The sequence below is a fragment of the Festucalex cinctus genome, chromosome 11 (genome assembly GCF_051991245.1).
Source record: "Festucalex cinctus isolate MCC-2025b chromosome 11, RoL_Fcin_1.0, whole genome shotgun sequence".
NCBI lineage: Eukaryota > Metazoa > Chordata > Actinopteri > Syngnathiformes > Syngnathidae > Festucalex > Festucalex cinctus.
In genome coordinates, this window is record NC_135421.1 from 9,572,507 (window position 1) to 9,597,578 (window position 25,072).

The 25,072-nt window shown below is 39.3% G+C and overlaps 3 protein-coding genes across 4 annotated transcripts; 2 read left to right on the forward strand and 1 right to left on the reverse strand.

The window, feature by feature from the left end:
• The first annotated feature begins 522 nt into the window (after positions 1–522).
• Positions 523–11,760, forward strand: coq10b (coenzyme Q10B). Its single transcript, XM_077537537.1, has 5 exons — positions 523–690; positions 6,115–6,270; positions 8,353–8,545; positions 9,988–10,089; positions 10,197–11,760. Exons 1-5 carry the CDS (start codon positions 593–595, stop codon positions 10,362–10,364), a joined length of 717 nt encoding a protein of 238 aa, XP_077393663.1. The 5' UTR covers positions 523–592; the 3' UTR covers positions 10,365–11,760.
• A 606-nt stretch (positions 11,761–12,366) lies between these two features.
• On the reverse strand, positions 12,367–22,939 carry hspd1 (heat shock 60 protein 1). 2 transcript variants are annotated; one of them, XM_077536012.1, is made up of 13 exons: positions 22,875–22,939; positions 22,590–22,677; positions 22,338–22,496; positions 20,495–20,670; positions 20,036–20,371; positions 19,854–19,949; positions 18,111–18,204; positions 17,840–18,008; positions 17,670–17,769; positions 16,577–16,822; positions 16,333–16,507; positions 13,231–13,409; positions 12,367–13,156 (listed from the first exon to the last, which is right to left on the reverse strand). In XM_077536012.1, exons 3-13 carry the CDS (start codon positions 22,447–22,449, stop codon positions 12,995–12,997), a joined length of 1,845 nt encoding a protein of 614 aa, XP_077392138.1. In that variant the 5' UTR covers positions 22,450–22,496; positions 22,590–22,677; positions 22,875–22,939; the 3' UTR covers positions 12,367–12,994. The 2 variants fall into 2 exon arrangements, with proteins under 2 accessions (XP_077392138.1, XP_077392137.1); XM_077536011.1 differs by lacking the exon at positions 22,875–22,939 and having other exon boundaries at positions 22,338–22,629.
• Positions 22,883–24,764, forward strand: hspe1 (heat shock 10 protein 1). The gene is made up of 4 exons (XM_077536015.1): positions 22,883–23,045; positions 24,170–24,325; positions 24,405–24,494; positions 24,578–24,764. The coding sequence occupies exons 1-4, from the start codon at positions 23,043–23,045 to the stop codon at positions 24,626–24,628; spliced, it is 300 nt and encodes a 99-aa protein (XP_077392141.1). The 5' UTR covers positions 22,883–23,042; the 3' UTR covers positions 24,629–24,764.
• Positions 24,765–25,072: the final 308 nt, after the last annotated feature.

Genomic DNA, 25,072 nt, shown 5'->3' on the forward strand with positions numbered 1-25,072 from the left:
ATATATATATATATATATATATATGTATATATATATATATATATATATATATATATATATATATATATATATATACATATATATATTTATTTATTATTTATTATTTTTTTATTACAGGGACTCACAAGAGAGGGACGTTAAAGAGCCACAAATGGCTCCAGAGATGCAGGTTGTAGTCCTCTGGTCTAGCTTCTCTTGCTCTAAATTAATTTGTAACAAAAGTTGCATTAATCCAAAAGTCTACTGTAACGAAACTATGCATCTTCATCGACGATGTGTCACAAATATGTCAAATATGACATATGTATCGAGTTATGTCATCGATGACATCAATGAAAAGGCTAAAAAGGTTAAAAGTGCAGTTCACTTGTGACTCATGTTCCAAGCTACAACACGAGCCAACATCTCGTGACAGTGCCGTGTATTAGTTTGTCTTCGATGACGTGCAACACAAGCAACCAATGATAATCTCTCAACCTGACTCAATTGACCAATAGGGAGTCGGAATTAGAGGACGGAGGCGCGGCCTGTTGTGAGTCTCTCCGCTTCGTGGCTCTCAGCTGGAGAAGAAGAAGCCTGCTTCGTGGGGAAGATGGCGAGAGGAGCTCGAAGTTTGCGAAAAATCGCCGCTTGTGTGAAACCGTTTCCGTCCGTGTCCAGTCGGGACGTTCGCTCCAGGAGCAATGTCAGGTAAACGTGTTCTTGGTAGTCGCGCAAACATAACTGGTTTAAACTGGCTGCAAGCGTATTTGAACGCGAGCAAAACTCAGACATTTGCCTTGTTTTTACCGTTTTTGACACTTGTAAAACAGCTTACTTCAACTTCGTTGAGGCTTTGTGCTCTTCCGCCCAACTCTTCGCATTATTTTGAGTGTTAACTTGATGAGATTACTAAGAGTTAAGTAATTACATAATGTGTGGACCGAGTCCAGAATTCACCGGATTTACATTTTGCCAACTGTAACTGTCTTTACGCCATTTCCAGAAAAGAGTCCAACTTCTTATCGGTTCAGTGATATTGGACAGTTTAATCAAAGTGGAGATCTTGCACAGAAAACAGGTTGTCATGATCTCAGAAAATCGTATAATTTATTGTAGCATGGGGTGGGCATATTTGCACAGTATCTTGTGGTTGCTGTACATGGTGATGTATTTTAATAGCATTCCAATTGCCAATTATAGTTACTTTAGCGTCATTTCATGTGCTTTATAATTTAATATAGTGCAACTGCAAGAGTATTTACTTAGTCCACGCAAGGATCATCTACAGGTGTCCCCAAACCCTGGGCTGCGGCCCGATGCTGGACTGAAGGCCATTTGGTCCCAGGCCATATAGAGAGAATAAACAAACATTATTTTCTTCTTCTTCTTCTTTTGTTTTTAAATTGGCTCTTGAGAAACTTAGATGGCCTTCTGCACAACCAAGTGGTTGAGTGCAGAGGGGCCGCCGACGAGGCAGTGGGCAATGTGGAAGGACAACTGGGTCAGATGGGACGTTTCAGTCTCACTGTGCCGAACCCGCAAGCAACACAGGCTGGATCCCTCCAATGGCAGACCATGCGTCTCTTGCAACAGAAGCTATTTTATTAGTCATTAGAGTGTGTTTACGTCTGTCAAAACACTCAACTTAAATTAGTATAAATGCATAAAAAAAAGCTAGGCTAGCAGTTAATAAATATAATGTATCAATCTTTTTTTTTTGCTTTGTTACATCTGTTTTTTTTGTTGTTGTTAAGGAGTCAAAACATGATAACTTTCCTGGCTTTTCCTATGTACAGTAGTATTCCTACTGTAAAAAGAGCCCCACAATAATTTATAGACCCTATGTCCAACAAATATGATTGTTGACACCATTACGTAACAGTCCTTGGAATGACTATCAGATGGAATTAACAGCTCTTATAAAGCCAATAAATACAATTGCTCTAATCTGCATGATATAAAGTAGAATCCAGATGGAATCAATCAATGCCTATTGAAAGCTAGTTTTCTTTTGTCAGCTGATCAGACAGTGGCGCGAATCACGCTACACCTAATGCAATGTCATGGTTAAATCTAGATGGCTTTGCGACATTTTATGATTTGTTTGCTGTACTTAAACCTACAAAATGGATACGTTTTGTTATGGTGTCTACAAGGACACCAACTAACTTCCTGTGACAAATTGTGAGTTTTAACGAGGGGGTCAACAACAAATCAACATCACATTGTGGTAGAGTGCAATTCTCAAATTGGGGTGAGCCTAAATTAACTTATATTTGCACATATCATTGCTTATATAGTGCTTATATATTTTATATAAGCGTTAAAAGAGCTTATTGATAGTGTTTAGACTGTTTTATTGTTATAATGGAACAGTGGTTGATTTGTTTCTACACTCTGGTGGGCTGTTAAAATGTTAGTAATGACATTAGAGCTACAGATGATTTTATGATAATATATTACTTCCATTGTTGTTAATATAAAAATTAGTTTTAAATTCCAAACAAATTGCAAGTTGTTGAAATGTAGTCACAAGGATATATGCAAATGTTAGTTTGCCATTGATTTCAAATGAATTCAGACTCGTAGGAAGAGTTTTCGTCTCGCCGGCTCACTGCGAGACAAGGCCAGGATGGAATGTGAAATAGCCTCGAGTGACGTATAATGAAAGGTGAGAAATTGTTTGGATTTATTACTCCAAATGTCAGTGAATGTATAGAGCCCCAAACAATTTCACACAGCGAAGGTGCACACACTGCCATGACGTTGATGCTATTACGTGTTAATTTCACGTTGGTGCGTGCAACGTGCTTTTTGTCCTACATTGATGGCCTTCTTCTATTCTGAGGTGTTGCACTTATATTGACCGTCAGAGTTGGTCACACGGCGACTGTATCAGATTTCAAGCAGTCAGGATCGGGCAGGAATGGGCCAGCGCCTCAATCCGACTGGCACAGAGCAGATTTGATGTTTGGCCTCAATGACAACAATGTTAACCTTAACATTGATGACATGTCCAGCCAGGTTTTATGACTTGTGGAAGGACATCTTTTTATTGTCACTTTAGTCAATTTAAAAACTACATACAGCATATACACCCCAGTACTGTATAGACCTGCACAGTGTAACAAGATCCATTATGTACCAGTGCAAGCAGCTCAAGGAGACGGCGATTTTGATTCAAGTCAAATAAGAGTATTTTTTTACTCAAGAATGATCATGAATGTTTTTTTTTGTTTTTTTTCAACAAGTGCCTTATACACTGAACTACAGAGTAATAATAGCCACAATGACATCGTTTTTAAACTTTGTACCTGTTTTTATTTAAAAACATTTCTGTGTAAAGTACAAACGCCCTCCATAAGAAAGACTGGACGGTTTGTTCTGGGACCGATTGTAATAGTCAAAATATCTTACATCACTATTGGAGAGTGAGTGTAAATAAGGTTCCCCAAGCCCATCAATATGTCTGCATTCCTTCAAAATATGCACGTGGCGAGCAATTTGCTGTGCTGTTGGATTGATATTTGTCACTGTAACACGCTCACGTGTTGTATTTCTCAACAATAATATCAATAGGCTACACATTGTTTCTTTGCCTTGATTTGTATATTTGACTCAAGGTTTAATTCTGATCTCCAGTTTTTGTTGCCTTTTGGCATTATTCTTTTCCGCCACAGTGATAATCCTTTCTTAGTCACATTTAAACAGAATAGCAACACAGGAAAAGCAATGTGAACAGGGTTTCTGAAGGTCATCAATAAACATTAAAAGTGGTTAAAAATGGATTTTGCTCAAATGAAGGCCTCAAATGGCATTCAAAAGCTTTAAATAAAGTTGAGTTGAGTTAAATATGATGTCCAGAGGCATTAAACTTTAAAGTCAATTGATGTGAAAACATTGTTGTTAATGCATTATTTTACACACAACCTTGTGTAAAGGAGTCACTGTAATGCAATTTACCAAAAAGAAATGTAATTAAAAAATATGTATTTGTAGTCACTGGTGACTACCGTAGTTATAATTTGCAATGAACAAATTGGCCTGGAGTCCACTAGTTGCATCATATTCCAAATACAAATTGCTCTGAATTTGAAAAGATAAATGTGCTGTTTCTTTCACCAACGTCCAACATGAAGCACTAATGCCACCTAGTAGTATACAATTACCTTGACACAAATCTATAAATCAATGTTTCATACTCCTTTTAACTGTTTAGTCTACCTTTTTAACGTCAAATAACTTGAATGAATGAATTACTATAAAATTAATGTATCAACAACCATGTACAACCACTTTTGTATTTGGTAACAATAAATGTCCACTTTTATGTTACTTAACGAGTATGAAAAACTGCATTGTACTGAAATGAAAAGTATTGTACAGTCTTCCCTTGCTATAACGCGGTTCACTTTTCGCGGTCTCGCTGTATCGCAGATTTTTTTTAAGTGCAATTTTGCATAATTTTTTTACAGTAATATACCCATTTTATAAAATTTATGATGGTGTGAACTAGGGGTGTTAAAAAAAATCGATTCGGCGATATATCGCGATACTACATCGCGCGATTCTCGAATCGATTCAATAATAGGCAAAATCGATTTTTTTTTTTTTTTTTTTTTTTTTTTTTTTTTTTTTTTAGGATTCACACCTTGAGCATGGAAGAATGTTATATGAACGGCACATTAAGCCTTAATATTTTTATTTTAATGCTGTTCAAACATGAAACAGATTACAACCTCTATAAGACTGAAATTTCAGATAAATAAATAATACATTTTCATATAAATCTTACACTCTACAAGCTTACTGATTAGTATTTTCTAAATATGAATGAAAAAAAATCGCAACAATCGACTTATAAATTCGTATCGGGATTAATCGGTATCGAATCGTGACCATTCGTATCGGGATTAATCGGTATCGAATCGAATCGTGACCTGTGAATCGTGATACGAATCGAATCGTCAGGTACTAGGCAATTCACACCCCTAGTGTGAACATTGTCAAAGTTTGAACAAGAGAGAAATGTGAGAACATGTAAATGCCTCAATGAGAAAAGTGTATAAATTGTGCGGTCGGGGATTTTAGAGCCTTAAAACATTTATAAGAATTGTAAAACATAAAGCTAACTACTTCGCGGATTTCATTTATTGCGGGTATTTTTTGGAACCTAACCCCAGCGGAAAACGAGGGAACACTGTACATTTAAAACAGACACAGCGTGCAATTTAATCACGAGTTAACTATTGACATAATGCGATTTAATTATGATTAAAAATTGGAATCGGCCGATAGCACTAAAATATAAACAGCATATGCAGATATGTATGTATGAGTGCGTGTGTATATAATATGCAGTACAACGTGGGCATTAAATTAGTTTTAAGTTGTATTAAAAACCACATTCAAAAGCATTACATTAGGTTTGCTGATACCTGCAGAAAGAAATCCTGTGTAAAATAGTATTTGTGCTTTCTAAAATGAACATTGAATCGTGACCATTAGTTTTTTTTTTTCATTCATTAACTCATTCAGAAGCAACCCCCTTCGCTCCCGGCTGTTTTACTGTTTTTTGACTGATTTTGCAAGGCCCACAGAATATTGTGTTCTATTGCTATAAAAACATGGACCCTACCAAAAGAAAGATTAGAGTCTCTTCTTCCATCAGGGAAAAACAAGTATATTTCTGTTTCCATTTTGTAGCAATTAGCATTAGAATATAGCTAAGTTTCATCATTATTCACAAATCTATTTAAAACTGGGGAAAACAGCTTGTTGCAACATGGCCCTGTTTGATCTCTTATACTCTGCTGTCACCTGCTGGACGTTTTTGTAATAACAAACCATTGCTTCAACCGTTCTCTTCAGTTGAGAGGCTGCATCAAAGCGTTCTGTATGCTCTAGCATAAAACCACGTATAAATACGTCTCTGGTACACTGGGAATATTTAAAATAGAACGTATTTATACGTTTTTTGGAGTAAATAAGTTAAGAAATTCCTCTACACGGGCATCCGTACAGGCATGTTAAGACTCCAAGGTGACTGTTTGCTGGTGTTATGTCAGCGCTTCAAGGTGACGGTCACACTTGCATATAAAAATGTCATTGTCTGTGTTGTGTGTCCCGCAGATGTCTACCATCATACGGCATCATGATGACGCGTCTGCCTCCCTTGCTGGGCGCCACCATGCCTGGCCGTAGTGTCGTCTTTCCCGTCCGCGGCTTCTTCAACATTGCCAATACTTTCTCCAAGAGAAGGGAATACGCTGAAAGACGCATCATCGGGTACAGGCTTATTTATTCATTCATTCATTTATTTGACACCTCCATCCTACTTTTTTTTTGTATGTATTATGTGTGTGTATAAATATTTGCGACACTACTTGATTGCTTGAATTTGTGTGCTTACAAAAAGTCTTTTGTGTCCTTTATCAAAAGCGTCCTGCTCTGCGTAACACTTGCCGTTATGTAACAATGACAAATATATATCTGAAGGGGGCGAGGTTGTGTCGCAGTCTTGCCTTTCCCAACCTGCAGTTCGAAGCTTGTGCGTGTCAGTGTGACTCTTACATAACTTGAGTGGAGGAAACACAAGGCAGTGCTGTGGCCAGCATTGTAGCAGAACACTCAAATTAGCGTTTCCATGAAACTTCAATTCCATTTGGAACTAGACTAAGTGCAATTTCTGGAGAAATTGCGTGAGAATGCTGAAAGCTGAATGCCAATAGCTGAATGCTTCTGAAGTAAATTGAAAGATAAATTATATGAAAATTACAAAGTTTTAATTGAAGTTCAAACGTAAATGAATAAAAAGAACTGAGCAGTATCACAGAGCTGGTCATGATGATCAGTTGTATGTATGGAAGTGGGCGTGGAAAGTGCGACTTCAATGTCAGTCCCATCGAAAATGAATGGGGTAAAAGTTGATATTTCACGTCAAATTATGCGAGTACTGTAAGTAACTTGGAGTCAGACAATATATACCCCGGAATACGTCAATTTATGAAGCAAGTTGAAATTTGAACGGTGTAAATCGGAAGTATTATGTGAGAGTTGTTTTTCAGCAAAAAAGTGAAGAGAATAAAAATCCGAAAATGTGGGATGCTTTCAGCATTCCCACAACTAGACTAAGTGCAATTTCTGGAGAAATTGCGTGGGAATGCTGAAAGCTGAATGCCAATAGCCCAAGTTGTCATAAAAAAAAAATTACTGTACACGTGAAGTCACGTTTAACAGGTGTTAATATGTGAAAAATGATAAAACATTGAAATGGTCTTACACTTTTACTCATTTGCCACTGCAGGTTTTTACGAGTGCTGTCAAACGATTAAAAGTTTTAATCTGATTAATCACACTTTTAAATTTTGATTAATCACGATTAATCAGCTAAGTTACTCGCATATTTGCGTAATATAAAGTAAATACAAAATACCGTAATATTTTGACATTAACAAATTTTATTATCTAAATGTCATTTGCAAACATTGATTAAATGCATGTACGCAATTGCATGCATGCGTGTGTTGCTCAAAACGTAACAGCATCATAACAATTGGGTGCAATTCAGCAATTATTAATTCAACGCAAATTACTTTTGTTTTATCTAAAGTCCCGTCGAGGTGTTTTTTAAAGCAAAATTTACCACCGAGCACACCAACTGGAACAACAGGCGTAGGAAATGCCGTGAATTGACCTCATCACTGACCTGCGCAGCCTTCAATGGAACCATCCGCGGTTACGTTCAAGGCTCAAGTGCGGTCCAAAAAAAATAGTGCGATTAATCTGCGTTAATATGTGATTAATGTGACAATTTTCTGTGATTAATTAATCTATTAACGCTTTAACTTTGACAGCCCTAGTTTTTACATTCGTCAATTGGAATGTAAACATTCACTACTAATTTTTCAAGGATGTTTTTACAACGGGTTGGCTTGGAAATGAGTTTTATATCTTATGAATATAAAGATTTGGGTGTCTTGTCGAATATGAGGGAGAAAAAAGCCAAGACAGGTTTATGTACCTGACGCCCACACAGAGTATGTATGATATAAACAGGGTGTGTGTCGTGGTAAGTGAAGTATTGTGATCGTGCCGTGCGGTGAGTCAGTGTCGCTGAGTCATGTGGTGTTTCTTAGTTATCTAGAAACAAATAAATTCTCTGCCTTGTATTTGTTGTTTTTACAAAATAAAAAACAAAAAAAAACATTAGCTTCAAACCCTCTGTGCTGCTTGACATGTTTCTTTTGATGACTGAGAAGAGGGGTCAGAAATGGCACACATCTTGTGTAAATACATTTCAATTTCCAAATTAATGTCATACTTTTAATATTAAGGAAGCATTTGTATATATATTTTTTTGTTGCGCAGGTATTCCATGCAACAGATGTACGAAGTGGTGGCCGGCGTGGAGGACTACCGCCACTTTGTTCCCTGGTGCAAGAAGTCCGACGTCATCTTTAAGCGGACGGGATACTGCAAGGCCAAACTCACTGTGGGCTTCCCACCAGTGACGGAAAACTACACCTCCCTTGTCACCACAGTGCGCCCCCACCTGGTCAAGGTAACCTTTAACAACTGTTTGTTTTTAAACTTTTGGGGAAGCGCCATTTCATTTGAACTTTTATGGACAACACGTTTTAATTCGATTATCATTTTAAGTGGAGGTTTATATATTTATTTGCATAAATATAACACTTAATTGAATATCAAAAATTACAAACCGATATTTTCAGACCACAACTTTTGAATCCAATGGCCTGGACACTCAGATCCAACGTCGACTCCCCCATTTTCAGAGGCCCTGAGCACGCTAGGCGCCTATGAGCTTTTGTTCACCAAGAATGGACGTCAAAATGGTTGTTTCAACAACTACCGTCAAACAATGTACTTTTAGCGCCGCCCTGGGTTTAGTGATTGGTATTTTCTATGCGGCATTAAAGTTGAATTCTCGCTGTATTTGTGAGTTCACAAACTGGAGAATATATCTTGTACTGCTCACCCTGATACGTTGGCTGCCAACCTTTTTTAGGTCGGACCAATCAGGCGTTGTTTAGGGCGGGACGAAACCAATAAGCGCCGATGGCGGTGGGAAACAAACTTAACAGACGGATGGACGTTGCAATTAATTTTATTATCGCAGAATTACTCACCGTTTCCTTATTGAATGTTGAACAGCGAGAGGCGCTTTGTGCATTTTGATCTGGTGAAGAAGTTCGTGTTCAAAGATGAGACAGAAGACGACATTTTCATCCGTTGCCTTGATTGGTCAAAACAAACGTGCAAAGATGCCGCATCGTCCAATCAGCTCGAAGTATTGTACAGCAAGTCCCTCCTTTCCCAGACGAATGAAGTCCCAGATTGATAATGTGAAGAACTCCCTTAAGTGTATCACGATTATCAATCTGGTTTGTGAGATTACCATTAAAGTGTTAAAATAAATAAATAGATGAATGTGACGCCATAAGACAGTGCTTCATTAAATCAGTTTCTTTTGTTGTTGTTGTTGTTGTTTTTTTTAATCAAACCATTTTATTTGTTTCAAAAAGGTGCTGAAAATCTGTGTGGGCGGAGTCAAATGTCTAGGTCCACCCCACAGTGAGCCACACCTCGATTTAAAACTAATATACAATGGATTTTTTTACAGCATGCTTTTTTTTATGTGCTTTTTGGTTTATTTTTTTTAGTCACATTGTATTCCGGAGATAGAAAATATTTACTGTGCTGTATAACAAATAAAAAAACAACATACTTTTAATGGGAAAAAAATGACTAATGAAAAAAAAAACATGAGTGACAAAGCATTCATAATAAACTAAAAATCTTAACAAAACGAAAAACATAATAATTAAGAGTTTTTTTATTTTTTATTTTTGTTTTTTTTTAATTGATGTGGATTTCCATTATCGTGGATAGTTTTTGGAATCTGCGATAAACGAGGGAACGCTGTACAGTACAAATAAATAGCGGCCACCATCTTCCTGTGACACAATTGTCGCCCGCCAGGCATCCTGCTCGGACGGTAAACTGTTCAACCACCTGGAGACGATTTGGCGCTTCAGTCCCGGCCTCCCTGGCTACCCTCGGACCTGCACCGTGGACTTCGACGTAAGTACATTTTGAAATGAACGTCATTAAGATGCATTTTTAAAATGTTTGTTTTTTCACCCTTGATTGCGTCTCCCGTTAAAAGATATCTTGTCCGTGTTCCTCAGATCTCCTTCGAGTTCCGCTCGCTCATCCACTCGCAGCTGGCGCACGTGTTCTTCGACGAGGTGGTGAAGCAGATGGTGTCGGCGTTCGAGCGCCGTGCCTCCGCCGTCCACGGCCCCGAGACGCCCATCCCGCGCGAGCTCATGTTCCACGAGGTGCACCACACGTAGCGGCGCTACAGCAGCGGAGTGGAAACAAAAAAAGAAAACGAAAGCAGCGAATTATGTTCTACCTGACAACGCCAGTGCCTTTAACTTTTTATTTATTTATTTTTTTATAATGTTATCAATGAAGTTGCCATAGATTTCAGTGCAGACTCCTCCCACTACAGGTCACATGTTAGTGCAACAATTGCTTTTGTTGGAAACAGGAAACCACCTGGATTATTTTTTTTAGTTTCATTTGTTTAGAACGACAACATGCAACAGGGGTGGGCAACCCTTTTCCTATCGGGGCCAGTATAATAAGATTATTATTATTTTTTTTTTTTTTTTAATAATAATTATTATGGTATAGTATGAGAATGTGTGGGTTAAATGTTCCGGTGATTTTGGTGACTGTTCTGAAGGTTTGTTTAGGGAGAAAACACTGAATTGTTTTTTTTTTTTTTTTTTTGGTCATAACAGTTTTTACGATTAAACTTGATCCAAACTGACCACATTTTGCATTCTGCAAACCCCAAAAGCTTTAGAAAATCCGCCAAAGCTAGTCACTCACTGACATGCAATTTAGTAATAGCAGTTCGGTATTGATTTTTATTTTTTTTCTCTCTTCTTCTTCAAAGCTATAATCTGGTTTTGGTAAATTAGGGATCTTACATTGAGGGAAAAAAAAAGGAGTGTTTTGCCGCCTTCTAGCAGCAACTCTGTGCTATGGAACTATGTTGAAGTGAGTTGAGGAGCCAAATTTAGACATTTTGCTTATGGAGGAATACCTCAGACCCTTAAAGAGATTTGTGCAAGCAGAAATGTAAACATAAAGTGCCTCCTCCAGATTCTCTTTAGGCTTTCAAGTTAGCTCCGTATACTGTACTTGCATGGAGTTCTCCATCTGGCACATCAGTCCACATTTCATTTGTTTGTATGAATTGCCTAGTGGGCGGGATCAAATGCTCTAATGGGCTGCAGGTTGCCCACCCACTATGTTGCAACAGCCATGTTTCGGATAGGCAGGAAATGTGGGAAGGGTGCTCAAGCGTTGCTGTTCTATCGCTGTTTTCGTTTGTTCACGCTGTTACGAGTAAAGCTAATTCCATGCTAGACTCAAGAGGTGCGTCATTGTACAGTATAGAGTATTTTATGTGCAATATCAAGAAGCCTTTATTTTATTTAATTGTATTTTTTTTAAGTAACATAGCCAAGTAAGCCAGTACGTATGCCCACTCGCATATTTATCATTCTTTTTGAAACCTGCTCATGTATTTATTGAAGTGTAAATATCACATCAGGTTGTTCTTAAAGAGGAAAATGTGTGTGTGTGTCGTTTGTTTGAATAAGGGAGTGATTTTGTTTCAAAAATATTTACAACTAAAATGTACCAATTGCATGATGTATAAAGATTTTTTTCTAAAAACGTTACTGTATGTTTTATTTTTTCCCCCCAATCATTGGTGTGGTAGGACCAAAATAGCCTCATCATGTGAGCGGTGAGAATAGACCCGCTTCTGTGGTATGAAGTTACGCTAGCTTCATGATGGACGCTAGATGTCCTCAAAGGAGACTTGAACCCTTTTTCACACGTCACTGAATTCCACACATTCTACATAAACTATGTACAGCTGTCTTACAGCACACGCCTTTATAGGCCAACAAATTGGTGATGGCAAAGAGGTAAAACGTGATAACCATAGGAGAGTAATTCATTGCAACAGAAGCATCAGGCTGGCAAGAATAATTTCAGCAAAATGTTATTAAAGTGTGGCTCTTACATTAGTAGATTGACCACAGAGGGGGAATCTGACTATCACCATTATCTATGATTCTACATGGTACAGAATTAAAAGTAATCAACTGTTAGTATGCTATTTTATTACATATAAAATGTATGAAGGTATTTTTTCATCATTTCTCAACAAATGTTCTTGTATCCTGTTACTCAATATTCACATATAACAAACGTAAACTCGCCTCGTGTTGTTGTAGGCACTCTGTATCTGGCAATAACAACGAAAACTAAATTTGAAAAATTGGTTTAATTAAATCAAATAAGCCTTCACCTGCTTCATCAGCCGGGCAAAAACCATGACATACATATGTAAAAAACAAAAAATTAAGTCATGATGAATACAAATGACAGCAACACATTCCTGGCTTCACATCACACTCTGCTTCATTTTTTTTTTTCTAACAGTGTAACTTTTTTTTTTTTTTTTTTTTTAATATATGAACTCTACAGGAAGTTGAGATTTCCACTGCAGGAAGTCAATGCAGAACCAAACAGTAGTGAACATTACTGATAGTTATCATTACCAAATGCTTACATCAAACTGAATGGTGATGTGGTCAACATTAAAGCGACCCATAGAGGGCGCCGCTCCTGTAAACTTGGCTGCACTAGCCGCTGCCTGTGCATAGTCGAGCATATTTTACAGCATGTTGTGGATTAAATGTGGAAAACAGGCCGATCTGCTCCTGGAAGCTGCCGCCACCAGGTACGTAAATGGCTAACCACCTGCAGTGCCAACTTCCTGTCGGTCGGGTTCCGGGAGTTCTGACTGCAGAGTCTCAGCGCCGCCATTTTGTTTAGTCTATACAGTTTATGGAAGGTCAAAGGAGGGATGAGGCAAGGCGGAGGTTGCCTTTTAGAAACCCATGCCGCCACCCATGCCGCCCATTCCACCCATGCCGCCCATTCCACCGGCCGGCATGTCCTTCTCCTCCTTGGGGATCTCCGTGACGACCGCCTCGGCGGTGGAGAGCAGAGAAGCTACGCCTGCCGCGTCCAGCAGCGCCGTCCGCACCACCTGCGGAAGGGAGAGGCCGCTTGGAGCTCTAAACTACAATGTCCTGTGGACTTTTTTTTTTTTTTTTTAAATACCTTGGTGGGGTCGATGATGCCCTTCTCCACCATGTTGACGTACTCGCCTAGCATGGCGTCGTAGCCCACCTCGGCGGGCCCCTGTAGGATCTTCTCCACTACCAACGATCCCTCCACGCCGGCGTTCTTGGCGATGGTCATAGCGGGGATGCGCAGCGCCCGCCTGATGATGTCCACACCTGACAGAGATGAACATAAAACACTTTGTTTCAGTTTTATTCCACGGTTTTTTTTATATTATTTGAAATCATCTACGAGTGAGCTGTTGATTAACTAATAGGATTAAATGCCAACGGCAATATCGCAATATTAACATTTCCACTGGATCATAACTAAATCATCTCAGTCCATTCATATTTATAAAAAAAACAAAAAAAACAAAAAAAAAACATAAAAACTCAATTAGTGGGAAAAAAAAAATATATAGCACAAGGCAATGCTCTTGCATCATTTTGTTTGTTACCAGAACAGCAACTTGACTGATTAATGTAATTTATTTTGTGTTATTAACTCATTCACTCCCAACCATTTTCACTTAAGTGTTTTCCTGGATTTTGACTGATTTTTCAAGGCCCGCGAAATATGTTCTATTGCTTTAAAAATGTGGAACATACCAAAAGAGAGATTAAAGTCTCTTCTTTTTTCAGGGAAAAAAAGAAAAAAAAAAAAGAAAAAAAAAAGTATATTCTTATCCGTTTCCGCTGTACAACAATTAGCAATATAACATGGCTAAGTTTCATCGTTTTTCACAATTCTGCTTAGAACTGTGGGGAAATCAACTTGTTTTAACATGGCCTGGTTGATCTCTTATACTCTGCTGCCACTTAACCATTTTCTGCAGTAGAGAGACTGCATCAAAGCCTTCTCTATGCTCTGGCATTAAGAACAACAACAACAAAAAACATAAGTACGTCTTTGGGACACTTAAAACATTTAAAATATGACGTATTTAGACGTTTTTGGGATCTAATGAGTTAATTTTTTATTTTATTTTACTTTATTTTCCTGATCAGGGGCAGATACCATAGGGTTGACTTCTTTTTGTCCCCTTTCATTTCTTTCTTTTTTTTTTAAAGAATGAAATAAAATTCTTGAATTGAATTTCCATATCTGCAGTTCTAGCACCCTTTGGTGGTTAGTTGTTTTTTTGTTTTTTTTAAAGTGCAGTGTAATTTTCACAAGGCAGGTTTTGGGCGTTTTTATGTTTAAAATCCACACTAATGGTCAATGAAGGGGAACATAATATGCTTTTCAACCAGTCAATATGTGGAGGAACTCAATATGTGCTTGTTTTAGCCTCAATATTAAGTGTTAGAGACTTTAATAATAATAATAATAATAATAATAATAATGCATCAGGTGTTTATATGCCTTGCTGTAATGTAGGGGTGGGACAAAAAACCGATTCGACCGAACCATCGGTCGTCAAGGGGAGCTAAACGACCGTATCGGTAGCAGACTTGTCAACCGATACAAAATCCGCCGGGAATCCTTAGATACATTGCTTGTAAAGCTGTGGACCGGATATCGCGTGGCTGTGAATCGGTTTCGAGTGAGGCTTTATGGTTTTCATAACAATAGCAAGAGTTCTGCGCCGTGCTCTTCTAGTTTTGTTTACATTTCAGTAGCATCACTATTCAAGCTACTTCCCTGTTTACAGAGAGCTAGCAAAGTAGCGCTCAGAGACGCTTCATTCCCCGGATGTTGTAAACATAATGCAAAGATGTTACGCACCTTGGGGAGGAGCCTACAGTCAACGCCGTGCTCGCGACACGGCGCGCGCGTGCACAACGAGTGACAACATGCAACAGTTAGCAGAAGCTAACCCATTGCTATCGAGTCCTCTCGGTGCACTTGTATGTCCCGGGCCGGCGTTGGTACTGCGCGCGAGCCAAAAAGAATAACTCCCGTGACGATCCAATGCATGGATTCAAACAAAACAGGTATGTCCCACAGCCAACACACCAGCTATGCTAAAAGCACACTGCAAGTATCTCATTTCTCAGTTTGTGGCTCCCTGTCAATGTATACAACTAGCATGAGCAATAGTTAGGCGAACTGAGACGTGCCCGTGATTATGTCATCAAACGCAAAATGAACGACAGCCCAAAAAAACAAAACATAAACAGTAGTGATTCTGTGGTCATCATCTTGTCTCAGATTAAAAAAAACAAAAAAACAAAAAGATGTCATACATTAACCAAAAATGAATATGATGGCAAAAGAAAAACAAATATTGTTAAAAACAAAAATTGTTGATAAAAAGGGAAGGGCACTTTTGGAAATATTTTTGGATATATTAAGTGGTTAAAATGTGTTTGATAGATTTATTGTTCCATAAGGTGGCTTCATATTTCTTTTGGCTGGACGGTAGGTTTATTTCATGTCTTAAATTTATGTTTCTGAAATACTTCACAATGTGCACATATTCTGTTTAATTGTGTTGGTGTCTTTTTAAAGGTTAAATATTTATATTTCAAATTGAATTATCAGCCTTTTTTTCCTGATCCTTATTTTGAATTTTTAAAAAAATAAAAAAATAAAAAACAATTATAACTCTCAATAACGACTAATAAATATTTAACCTGATACATTTTTCAGTCATATCGCCCAGCCCTTTGTTGCAGTCCATTTAAATAATTGATTCAATATATAAAAATATAGAAGACATTTTTGTTTTTTTTGTTTTTTAAAACACATTTGTAGATACTGTAAAAATTTGTGGTGTTTTAAGATTAATGTTTACAAGCAACAAATGTTACTATAAGTTTTGAATATTGAAATGAATCGTATCGAATTGAAAATCGTATCGTTCCCAAACTTAATCGAACCGTTCTGTTCTGAAAGATAATCTTTTTTCAATCGAATCGCAACCTGTGCATCGAGATACATATCGAATCGGCCTCATGTCAGAGATTCCCACCCCTACTGTAATGTACAAAGCACAATGGTTTTTTTTAGGATGAGCTCAGTTTTTTACAATATTGTGACTTTTTTTTTTTTTTTTTTTTTTTAAATATCGACAACCTCCCCCCAATAATTATTGTATCGTGACCTTCATATCGTATAATAATGCTTGGAACTCGTTACATCTCTACTAACCAATCTTCTGGTCAGCGTTGGCAGGTTTGATGGCATCCAGGGATGGAATGCAGCGCAGCAGCGCACAGCCGCCGCCGAGCACGATGCCTTCCTCCACAGCGGCCCGCGTGGCGTTCAAGGCGTCCGTCACGCGGTCCTTCTTCTCGTTCACCTCTACGTCACTGGTCCCTCCGATCTGCGCGACACACACTCTTGTGACCACGCCCTTCGTAATCATAAACATGCAGCCGATTGACACGCCCACCTTAAGCACGGCCACACCGTCCGAGAGCTTGGCCAGGCGCTCGTTGAGCTTCTCTTTCTCGTAGTCGCTGGTGGTGTTTTCCAGCTGCTCCACGATCTCAGCCGCCCGCTTCTCCACGTCGGCGGGTGCACCGGCGCCCTTCAGGAGCAGCGTGTCGTCTTTGGTGATCTGCACCTCGCCCACCTTGCCGAAGTCGTGCGCCTGGATGTCCTCCAGAGCCACGCCCACCGCGTCGTCACCGAACACCTGAGGAAGGCAACCATGTCAGAGTCAAGGCGCGAGACACCAGCAGATCATAGGAGAATTCAGACAGTGATTCAAAAGGTGTAAACACACAAGTGTTTGTTTTATTTTTAATTAGAACATATATGGTTGCATATCTACCTAACAGGCAGCTTACATTTTTTGCCCTCATTTGCAATATGGGACGGCATGATCACCTGATTTAGCATAATTCTCTAGGGCAGTATTCCCCAATCTTTTGCACCACAAACAATGGCGACATGAAGATATTTTGACAGGCTGTTGACAAGACCAAGATACTGTGAAGCTGTGTCTACTAGTAGGGGGCCCCTCTGCGTTTGGCCATCTCTGCTGCCCTGTGAGTATTTACGGGGGTCAAGCCAGCCGCCACAATTGTTCATATTATGGAATGACAGTTATCACGCTCCAAGGGCTACCTTCAAAATAAATGCCGAACAAATAACACCATGCATGGACATCAACGCCTTGTTTATGCTTTTATTTGGAATTTTCAACTAGAGGCTGGCCTGACCGCAATCAAGCTGACTCAGCTGCAATACGCTTGGTTCGCAAATGTGTAGAGACAAAAATCGAATGCGGTGCGCAAATTAATATTTTCACTACTTAGGTACACCACTGTTGAAAACATTTCCTGTTGGTCATAATTCAGTGTATTTTTTAGTTTTTTATATTGGAAAGTAACGCCCTTTGTAATATTTTGCGCTTGAAAGTTAAGATGCTTGAAAGTTAAGATTCCCCTTAAAATGTTTTTATGAGTGAAGAGTAGTTTCTCCAATGATTTGTTTTTCCTCTTTAGAATTGACTGCTGAATGGAGAAAACTGGACCTACAGTGCCCCCGGTGGCGATGGCCATATCCTTCAGCTGGTTCTTCCTGTTGTCTCCAAAGCCTGGAGCTTTGACTGCTACCACCTGAAGGCCAACCTTCAACCTGCACAGTGACAAACACATTAGTCTAAGTATATTTAAGAGCATATCCAATGAGTTTTTTGTAAACTGACCTGTTAAGGACCAGGGTGCTAAGGGCCTCTCCATCCACATCCTCAGCCACGATAACCAGAGGCTTGCGGTGCTGGTTGGCGATCTCCAGGGCGGGAACAATGCTCTGCACGCTGGAGATTTTCTTCTCACTGAGCAGCAGGTAAGCATCCTGGAACTCACATTTCTGACCTGCACAGTTGGAAAAGACCCTCAATATCATGTGTCCTTTTGGGCATTACATACACAGTAGGGTGTTTTGTCGTTAAGACGTTCAAAAAGCAGGCCTCTTACCTTTGGCTGTGTTGATGAAGTATGGGGAGATGTAACCACGGTCAAACTTCATACCCTCAATGACCTCTAGCTCATCATGAAGAGTTTTTCCATCCTGGAAGAACACAATGGAAACCATTTATATAAAGATGTCAAAATTAATCAACAAGTAATGGATTCGACAAACTATTTTAATAGTCGAGTAAACGTTTGGAGCCATTTTTTTTTTTATTCAAAATTGTCCAAATCCTCTGATTTCAGCATATCAAGAGTCATTGTTCACTGATTTCTGCAGTCCATCATGAAAGAAGACTGATTATCTTCTATGTTTAATTAAAATATGACATTTGTAAACATCTGGTTTTACTTTTACCTGTCTTTTCTTTTCTTTTTTTTAAATCACTATATGAATATAAAGTACGAAATAAACACCAATCACGGGTTAATAAACTGTAATTGGGGGGAAAAATGCTCTTGTAATACATTTTAATGCAAAATTAGAATGAATCTGATTAATCGACGGAATAATCGATAGATTAATCGATTCTAAAATGACAGTGACAGCACACCATTCATACAATACAAAATCTTCAATATCAAATCAATATCTGAAAAAAAATTGAAGCAGCAATTCTTGTCACATCCTCAAAATGATTATCAGACATTGACGCAAAATATATGGCTTCGGAAAAAAAAGCTTCACACATTAACAAAGCGATAACTATGGTAACTAAACTAAGGGCCAATGACTGAACTAGAACTTGCTAAAATTGACTTTATTGCTCACATATTCAGACAAAACATCTATATGATATATATATATATATATATATATATATATATATATATATATATATATATATATATATAAACTAGTGCTGTCAAACGATTACAATTTTTAATCTGATTAATCACACTTTTTAATTTTGATTAATCACGATTAATCAGCTAAATCACTTGCGTAATATAAAATACAAAATACCGTAATATTTTGACATTAATGCATTTTATTATCTGAATGTCATTTGCAAACATTGATTAAATGCATGTACGCAATTGCATGCATGCGTGTACTGCTCAAAAGATAACAGCATCATATCAAATGGGTGCAATTCAGCAATTATATTGCAAAGAACGTGCTAAATACTGATGAAAACTTGGTAACAGCATCATATCAACTGGGTGCAATTCAGCAATTATTAATTAAATGCAAATTACTTTGTTTTATCTAAAGTCCCGTCGGGGTGTTTTTTAAAGCGACGTTTACCATCGAGCAAATCAACTGGAGTCACCCCACTCATCTTGGAACAACAGGCGTAGGAAATGACGTGCATTGACCTAATCACGGACCTGCGCAGCCTTCAATGTAACCATCCGCGGTTACGTTCAAGGCTCAAGTGCGCTTGAAAAAAATAGTGCAATTAATCTGCGTTAATACGTGATTAATGCGACATTTTTCTGTGATTAATTAATCTATTAACGCTTTAACTTTGACAACCCTAATATAACCACAAAAAAGCCATAACATCTGATATAGTTATCTTTGGTACTCCGGGCATAAAACAAACAAACATTTTAAGTTTTTCACAAGTCGTAATTGTGTCTATTAAACTTGTGAAATTTTAGACACTTTCTGCCTAAATTGCTTTACAGGATATTGGATATAAATTGCATCCTACCTTCATACAGAAGGTCTTTGTTACTGCCTCACATACTCTTATACCCTTTGCTTGAGGATACTTCATGTTTTCAAAAGTTGCTGACCTTCACAGTGATGACACCTTTACGACCAACTTTCTTCATGGCATTGGAGATGACCTTCCCGATCTCTGTGTCTCCGTTGGCTGAGATTGTGGCGACCTAAAAAATACCACCAAAAAAATCACTTATTTAGTCAAGAGATGTCAAGAAACAGTTTGAGAATGATCTCACTCATTAATGTTCACCTGTGCAATCTCCTCAGGTGTGGTGACTGGCTTGGAGAGCCGCTTGAGCTCATTGATGACGGTCTCGACGGCCATCATGACGCCGCGGCGGATCTCCACGGGATTGGCGCCCTTGCTGATGGTGTCGAAGCCCTCCTTGGCGATGGCGCGTGCCAGCACGGTGGCGGTGGTGGTGCCGTCGCCGGCCTCCTCGTTGGTGTTGTTGGCAACGTCCTGCACCAGCTTGGCGCCGATGTTCTTGTACTTGTCCTTCAAGTCGATGCTCTTGGCCACCGTCACCCCGTCCTTGGTCACCTTCGGGCTGCCCCAGCTCTGCTCGATGATGACTGTGCGGCCCTACCACAGATACGATGATTATTTTTTGTGAATTATTACTATTTGTATACATTTATCTTTTACAAAAACTGAACTAATTGACCAAACAAACTGTATTTGACATTTGCTGTAATCTCATTGTACCTTCGGGCCCATGGTGACGGCGACGGTATCGGCCAACAGGTCAACACCTTGCAGCATGAGGGCGCGGGCATCTGCGCCAAATTTGACATCTTTGGCGTAGGCGCGTGTGAGGTGAGGCGCTAGCGTCCTGCACACTGGCCTCACCTGTTTCATGATTGTGGGGAGACGAAACATGTCTGTGGAAACAGAAGTTGCACGTTCACAACCGCCATCATAGGATAGAGATAGGCCAAAAGAAAATTTTAAAATGAGGTGATTGCTGAGTCATGATGAGAAGCAAAGTACAAATAAACAATCATTGTCCAAGTCCACTTGTCCACTCTACAACATGAACAAAAGAGCCCCTTGTGGCCATTGCTGGTACAGGAATCGAATGAATGAACTTACACTTGAAGATTTTGCAACTACAAAAAATAGATTGGTTTGTTAGTATTTTTTCCTCATCTTCCCATCTTTGAATTCAGATCCAATAAAATTGAATTCGCACCATTGTGCCAAAGTCATTGCAAATACTTACCCCGGGTTTTCACCGGATGCGGTTGCGGTGCGGTCCGGCGACGCAAGCAATTAGATTCCATTCATTCGAATGGTGCAGTTTACACCGCTTGCGGGTGCGTTGCGTGTCGACTGCGTCTCAGCTGCGGCGTGCCGCAGGCCTTCCGCAAGGATAGCCTATTTTCTATTTTTGCCGGACGCCGCAGCGGTAGGCCTACGGCAAATGGCAAGCTAGCACAAAACACATCGAGCGGGACAGGAAGACCGACGCAGTTTCAAAATAAATTTCCCGTTACCTTTCAGAATAAAACACTCGCCAGCTCCCATTTCGCAAGCTTTTCAGCAAAACGTGACGTGGGCGTCGCCGGGCCATGTGCTCATTCACGGTTTAGACACCAGCGAACATGGACGAGGAGAGGTTTATATTGGAGGTGGAAAACCACAAAATAATATATGACACGGCACATCCTTTTTAAAAGGACAACCAAAAAAAGGATGCTGCATGGAATCTCATAGCAGAAGAAGAAGAAAAGGTTAAAACAAAAGAAGTCCACCTTTCTTTCTGCTTCTCTGTTGAGCACAGACTTTATGTTTGTCGTTGTGAAATGCCACATGATCGCGCGCGCGCGGTCCCGCGAGACACGTTGGGAAGTGGGCGGCGACGGAGCTGCCGGACCGCAGCTGTGCGGATTGACAAAAAAATTGACCCGTCCGGAGCACGCAGTCAAGACGCACCGCACCGCAACCGCATCCGGTGAAAACCCGGGGTTAAGCTTCTTATTCATGGCTTACATTAACCCACTCATCCAAACCCAGCGCCTACTGTGTATATGATACAGTGGCTGAACCGGCTGATGAATGGGAGGCTAAACGTGACGTTGCTAACTCCCCAAACCACGTGTCTTCGTGCAGGGTCGTCCGTCACAAGGTCAAATAGTAAGAACGCATGCGCAATAAGTGCCTCTCCATCTCTCCCCGCCTGATGAACAACCACTAAAATACAACTACATTTTCTTCTGGAAAGCAATAATCAGTCACCAAATTAAAGTCGCGCTTCCTGCACATGATAACCACCACGTTAGGGACAAATTACATTATAGTTATTCGAGAACCCTCGGATGTGACATTATCTACGTTTAACAATATTTATTTAAGCATGAAACATGTTTAATTAAGTGTGTCCTTGCAGACAAGTGGTAAAATCTGTTAGCAAGTGAAGCTAGCTAGCTAGCTAGTCACATTTTTATCTTGTCGTCTATGCAAACTTATTGTTTCGTTACGAGCCAGTGTAGCTGCCTGCTAGCTGTAGGTGTTGGCATAAAGTCAATAAAATAATTTTAACACTTACTTGCGTGGTGTATGTTGTTAGAGCGGCAACGGAGGAGGCACGTCTGCCAGACGAGGTGATATAACGATTGGAGGTGAGGACTGACTGGATGGAAGTGCACATGGCCTATCATACATCCGGGTACTTCGCCGGCGAGCCCCGGACTCTGAATAACATCACCTGGCATACAAAGTCATTTTTAATCATCGTCTTTATGTAAATTAAGATAGAATTTAATCGTAATTATTACTTCATATTATTATCATTAACAACCTTAACACCATATAGCCCCATTACGTTAGGAAAGTGCAGTTTGAATAAGTCCATGCTCGTTGCAGGGCTGACTTTCCAGAAATTTCTCCTGCGTTTATTGGAGGAAAAAAACAGAGGTCAAAGTTGATATTGTGCAATATTGCTCAATGCGGAAATTGTTTAAAAAGCAAAAACAGTGGTCTATAATTGTATTCATCCTCAGAATTATTGTAATAATGGTCTATATTCGGTTGTAAAAGATTAAACTGTTTGTATTTAGCACGAAGCATTGTGGAATTCCCTTACTTTTGCAGCAAACGTTAAGGTCGCACGCAGGGCGCATGCGCATAAACCTTCTGGACTTTTCCTCACGTGGAGTGATTCCCCTTGATCAGGTTGTTACATCCACGCTCACGAGCACAACCACAAGTGGCATCCACACGTCGTCGATCTACAGACGTCACAAATTAAGTCATGGTAAGACTGCACACGACTGTTTATATTTAGAGATTACAAAAATATCACTGCTATAGTTCGTAAACCTCCTAGCTACCTTGCTAACAGTTTTACCGGCTAGCATCTTAGCAGCATGTAATGTTAGCCTTCCATAACCAGACATTGACAAGGTCATACAACTGAGGAAACAATTAACTCATAATATTTGTTAAACGTCGTAATAAACATGATAATCTGAAAATTATGAGACATAATGTGTAGGTACTGTATCCTGCGGATTAATGAATGAACACCATGTGTTAATTGGGGTGTGTTTAACTGTCATAAATAAGCTGCAAGCAACCACATGTTAAGGCTGTTATTTGTTTCCATAGTAAGTCATTGTAAACTACACATAAAATTATTGTGTGGGCTAGTTTTGTCTTTTCGTCGGCTGATTTTTGTGGGATTTTTTTTCTCCCCTCCATGATGGTGAAGATGGATGATAACCATAGACAGGAATTATTTGTGACATAAGAAACCATCTGGCTGCTCATTATAATATCAATGTGTCAGGTAGGTGTTTTCAACATGTGAGCAGTTTTACTGTATTCTTGTTTTGTTATACATAATATGGTAGGTTAATGTAATTGGGAATGTACATATGCACATAGGGAGAAATTACACCTGAAATGCAAACCATATGCCTAAAAATGGCCATGGAATATCTGCTGTGAAACAAATTCCTAACTTTCTTGTTTGAAGTTCAAATTAAGTTAGCCCTATAGCCTTCAACCAACTCCGCTACCCCACCAACAAACGACCTTGAGTCAATGTCACGTGAACATCTGCCGAGCCTAGCTGACCACTTGTACTGTTAGCTGATGTTCCTTCATTCAAACTGGCAACTAAATCCAAAATGAAGACAAGCTGACTTTAATTGGGCTTCACTAACTTTTGTCATGTGCCTCCCCTTCCACCCACTTCCACCCAACCGTCCCATCATGTTAATGATTCCTCGTGGCCCACTTTTACATTTTAACCACGCTGAGCTTGTGCAAATATGCCTACAACTTGGTCATTTAAATGTCATTAATTTGGCACAAAGTTCATGTTGCAGGTTGACAATAAAAGTTGAAGAAAAAGTGTCGTGTTTTGTTCTGCAGGCCTTCAGAAAATTCCTGCCACTGTTCGACCGTGTCCTGGTGGAGCGTTTCACGGCGGAGACGGTGACCAAGGGTGGCATCATGCTGCCTGAGAAGTCTCAAGGCAAAGTGCTGCAGGCCACAGTGTTGGCAGTCGGGCCCGGATCTATCAACCAGGTCAGAACATTTTAGGTCTGAGCCTAGTTTTGCTGTTGAGTGAAATAACAAACTCAATTGTTGATGTTTTTCGTGGCAGAAAGGACATTTACAGCCAGTCAGTGTGAAGGTCGGGGAGAAGGTCCTTCTACCAGAGTATGGTGGAACTAAAGTCACTTTAGACGATAAGGTATGTTGCCTCTTTTTTTTTTTTCTCAATCTTTTTATAGTTATTTTGCATTTAATACTTCATGGTCTTACTTTGCTATGTAGGAGTACTTCCTGTTCCGTGATGGAGATATCCTAGGAAAATATGTGGATTAAGCCAAGATGTGCTACGAAGAGAGAGAAGAAGAAATCATGTCTGTTTTTTTTTTATGTTATGCCAACTGTAAATAATTCTAATCACACTTTGTTACAATAATAAAAAAAATCAGCCATTGGCTTTTGTCCTCATGTACACTGTGTTTCATGATTACTTTTTGGTGTTATCTTCCCACACATTTAGGTAGTAACAAAACTACGTTGTAAAATAGTGTTGCACTGTTTTGTAATATGGGGCTGACATGGGGGGGAAATGGCTTAAAGAATGAAGAAATGTTTTATTATGAGCATTTTGGACTTTTTTTATTTTATTTTTTTTATTTTTCAAGTCGCATGTAATGGCAGCTTGTCAATAGAGGACTATGGTGCCAATCTACAGCCCAACTGAGTTGCAGAAGGGCCAAAAATTCAATTATGACAATTTTAAAAGGAAATGCAACAAAA

What these genes read in the sequence shown, in the direction of transcription:
- coq10b (XM_077537537.1), top strand. Translation starts at nt 593, where the DNA reads ATGGCGAGAGGAGCTCGAAGTTTGCGAAAAATCGCCGCTTGTGTGAAA. An exon ending in GCTGAAAGACGCATCATCGG is followed by an intron (nt 6,271 to 8,352) that starts GTACAGGCTTAT and finishes TTTGTTGCGCAG; the next exon opens with GTATTCCATGCAACAGATGT. An exon ending in CCTGCACCGTGGACTTCGAC is followed by an intron (nt 10,090 to 10,196) that starts GTAAGTACATTT and finishes CGTGTTCCTCAG; the next exon opens with ATCTCCTTCGAGTTCCGCTC.
- hspd1 (XM_077536011.1), bottom strand. Translation starts at nt 22,503, where the DNA reads ATGCCAGGTGATGTTATTCAGAGTCCGGGGCTCGCCGGCGAAGTACCC. An exon ending in TAACAACATACACCACGCAA is followed by an intron (nt 20,671 to 22,337) that starts GTAAGTGTTAAA and finishes CTGTTTCCACAG; the next exon opens with ACATGTTTCGTCTCCCCACA. An exon ending in CACCTGAGGAGATTGCACAG is followed by an intron (nt 19,950 to 20,035) that starts GTGAACATTAAT and finishes GGTATTTTTTAG; the next exon opens with GTCGCCACAATCTCAGCCAA.
- hspe1 (XM_077536015.1), top strand. An exon ending in GGCCCGGATCTATCAACCAG is followed by an intron (nt 24,326 to 24,404) that starts GTCAGAACATTT and finishes TTTTCGTGGCAG; the next exon opens with AAAGGACATTTACAGCCAGT. An exon ending in AAGTCACTTTAGACGATAAG is followed by an intron (nt 24,495 to 24,577) that starts GTATGTTGCCTC and finishes TTTGCTATGTAG; the next exon opens with GAGTACTTCCTGTTCCGTGA.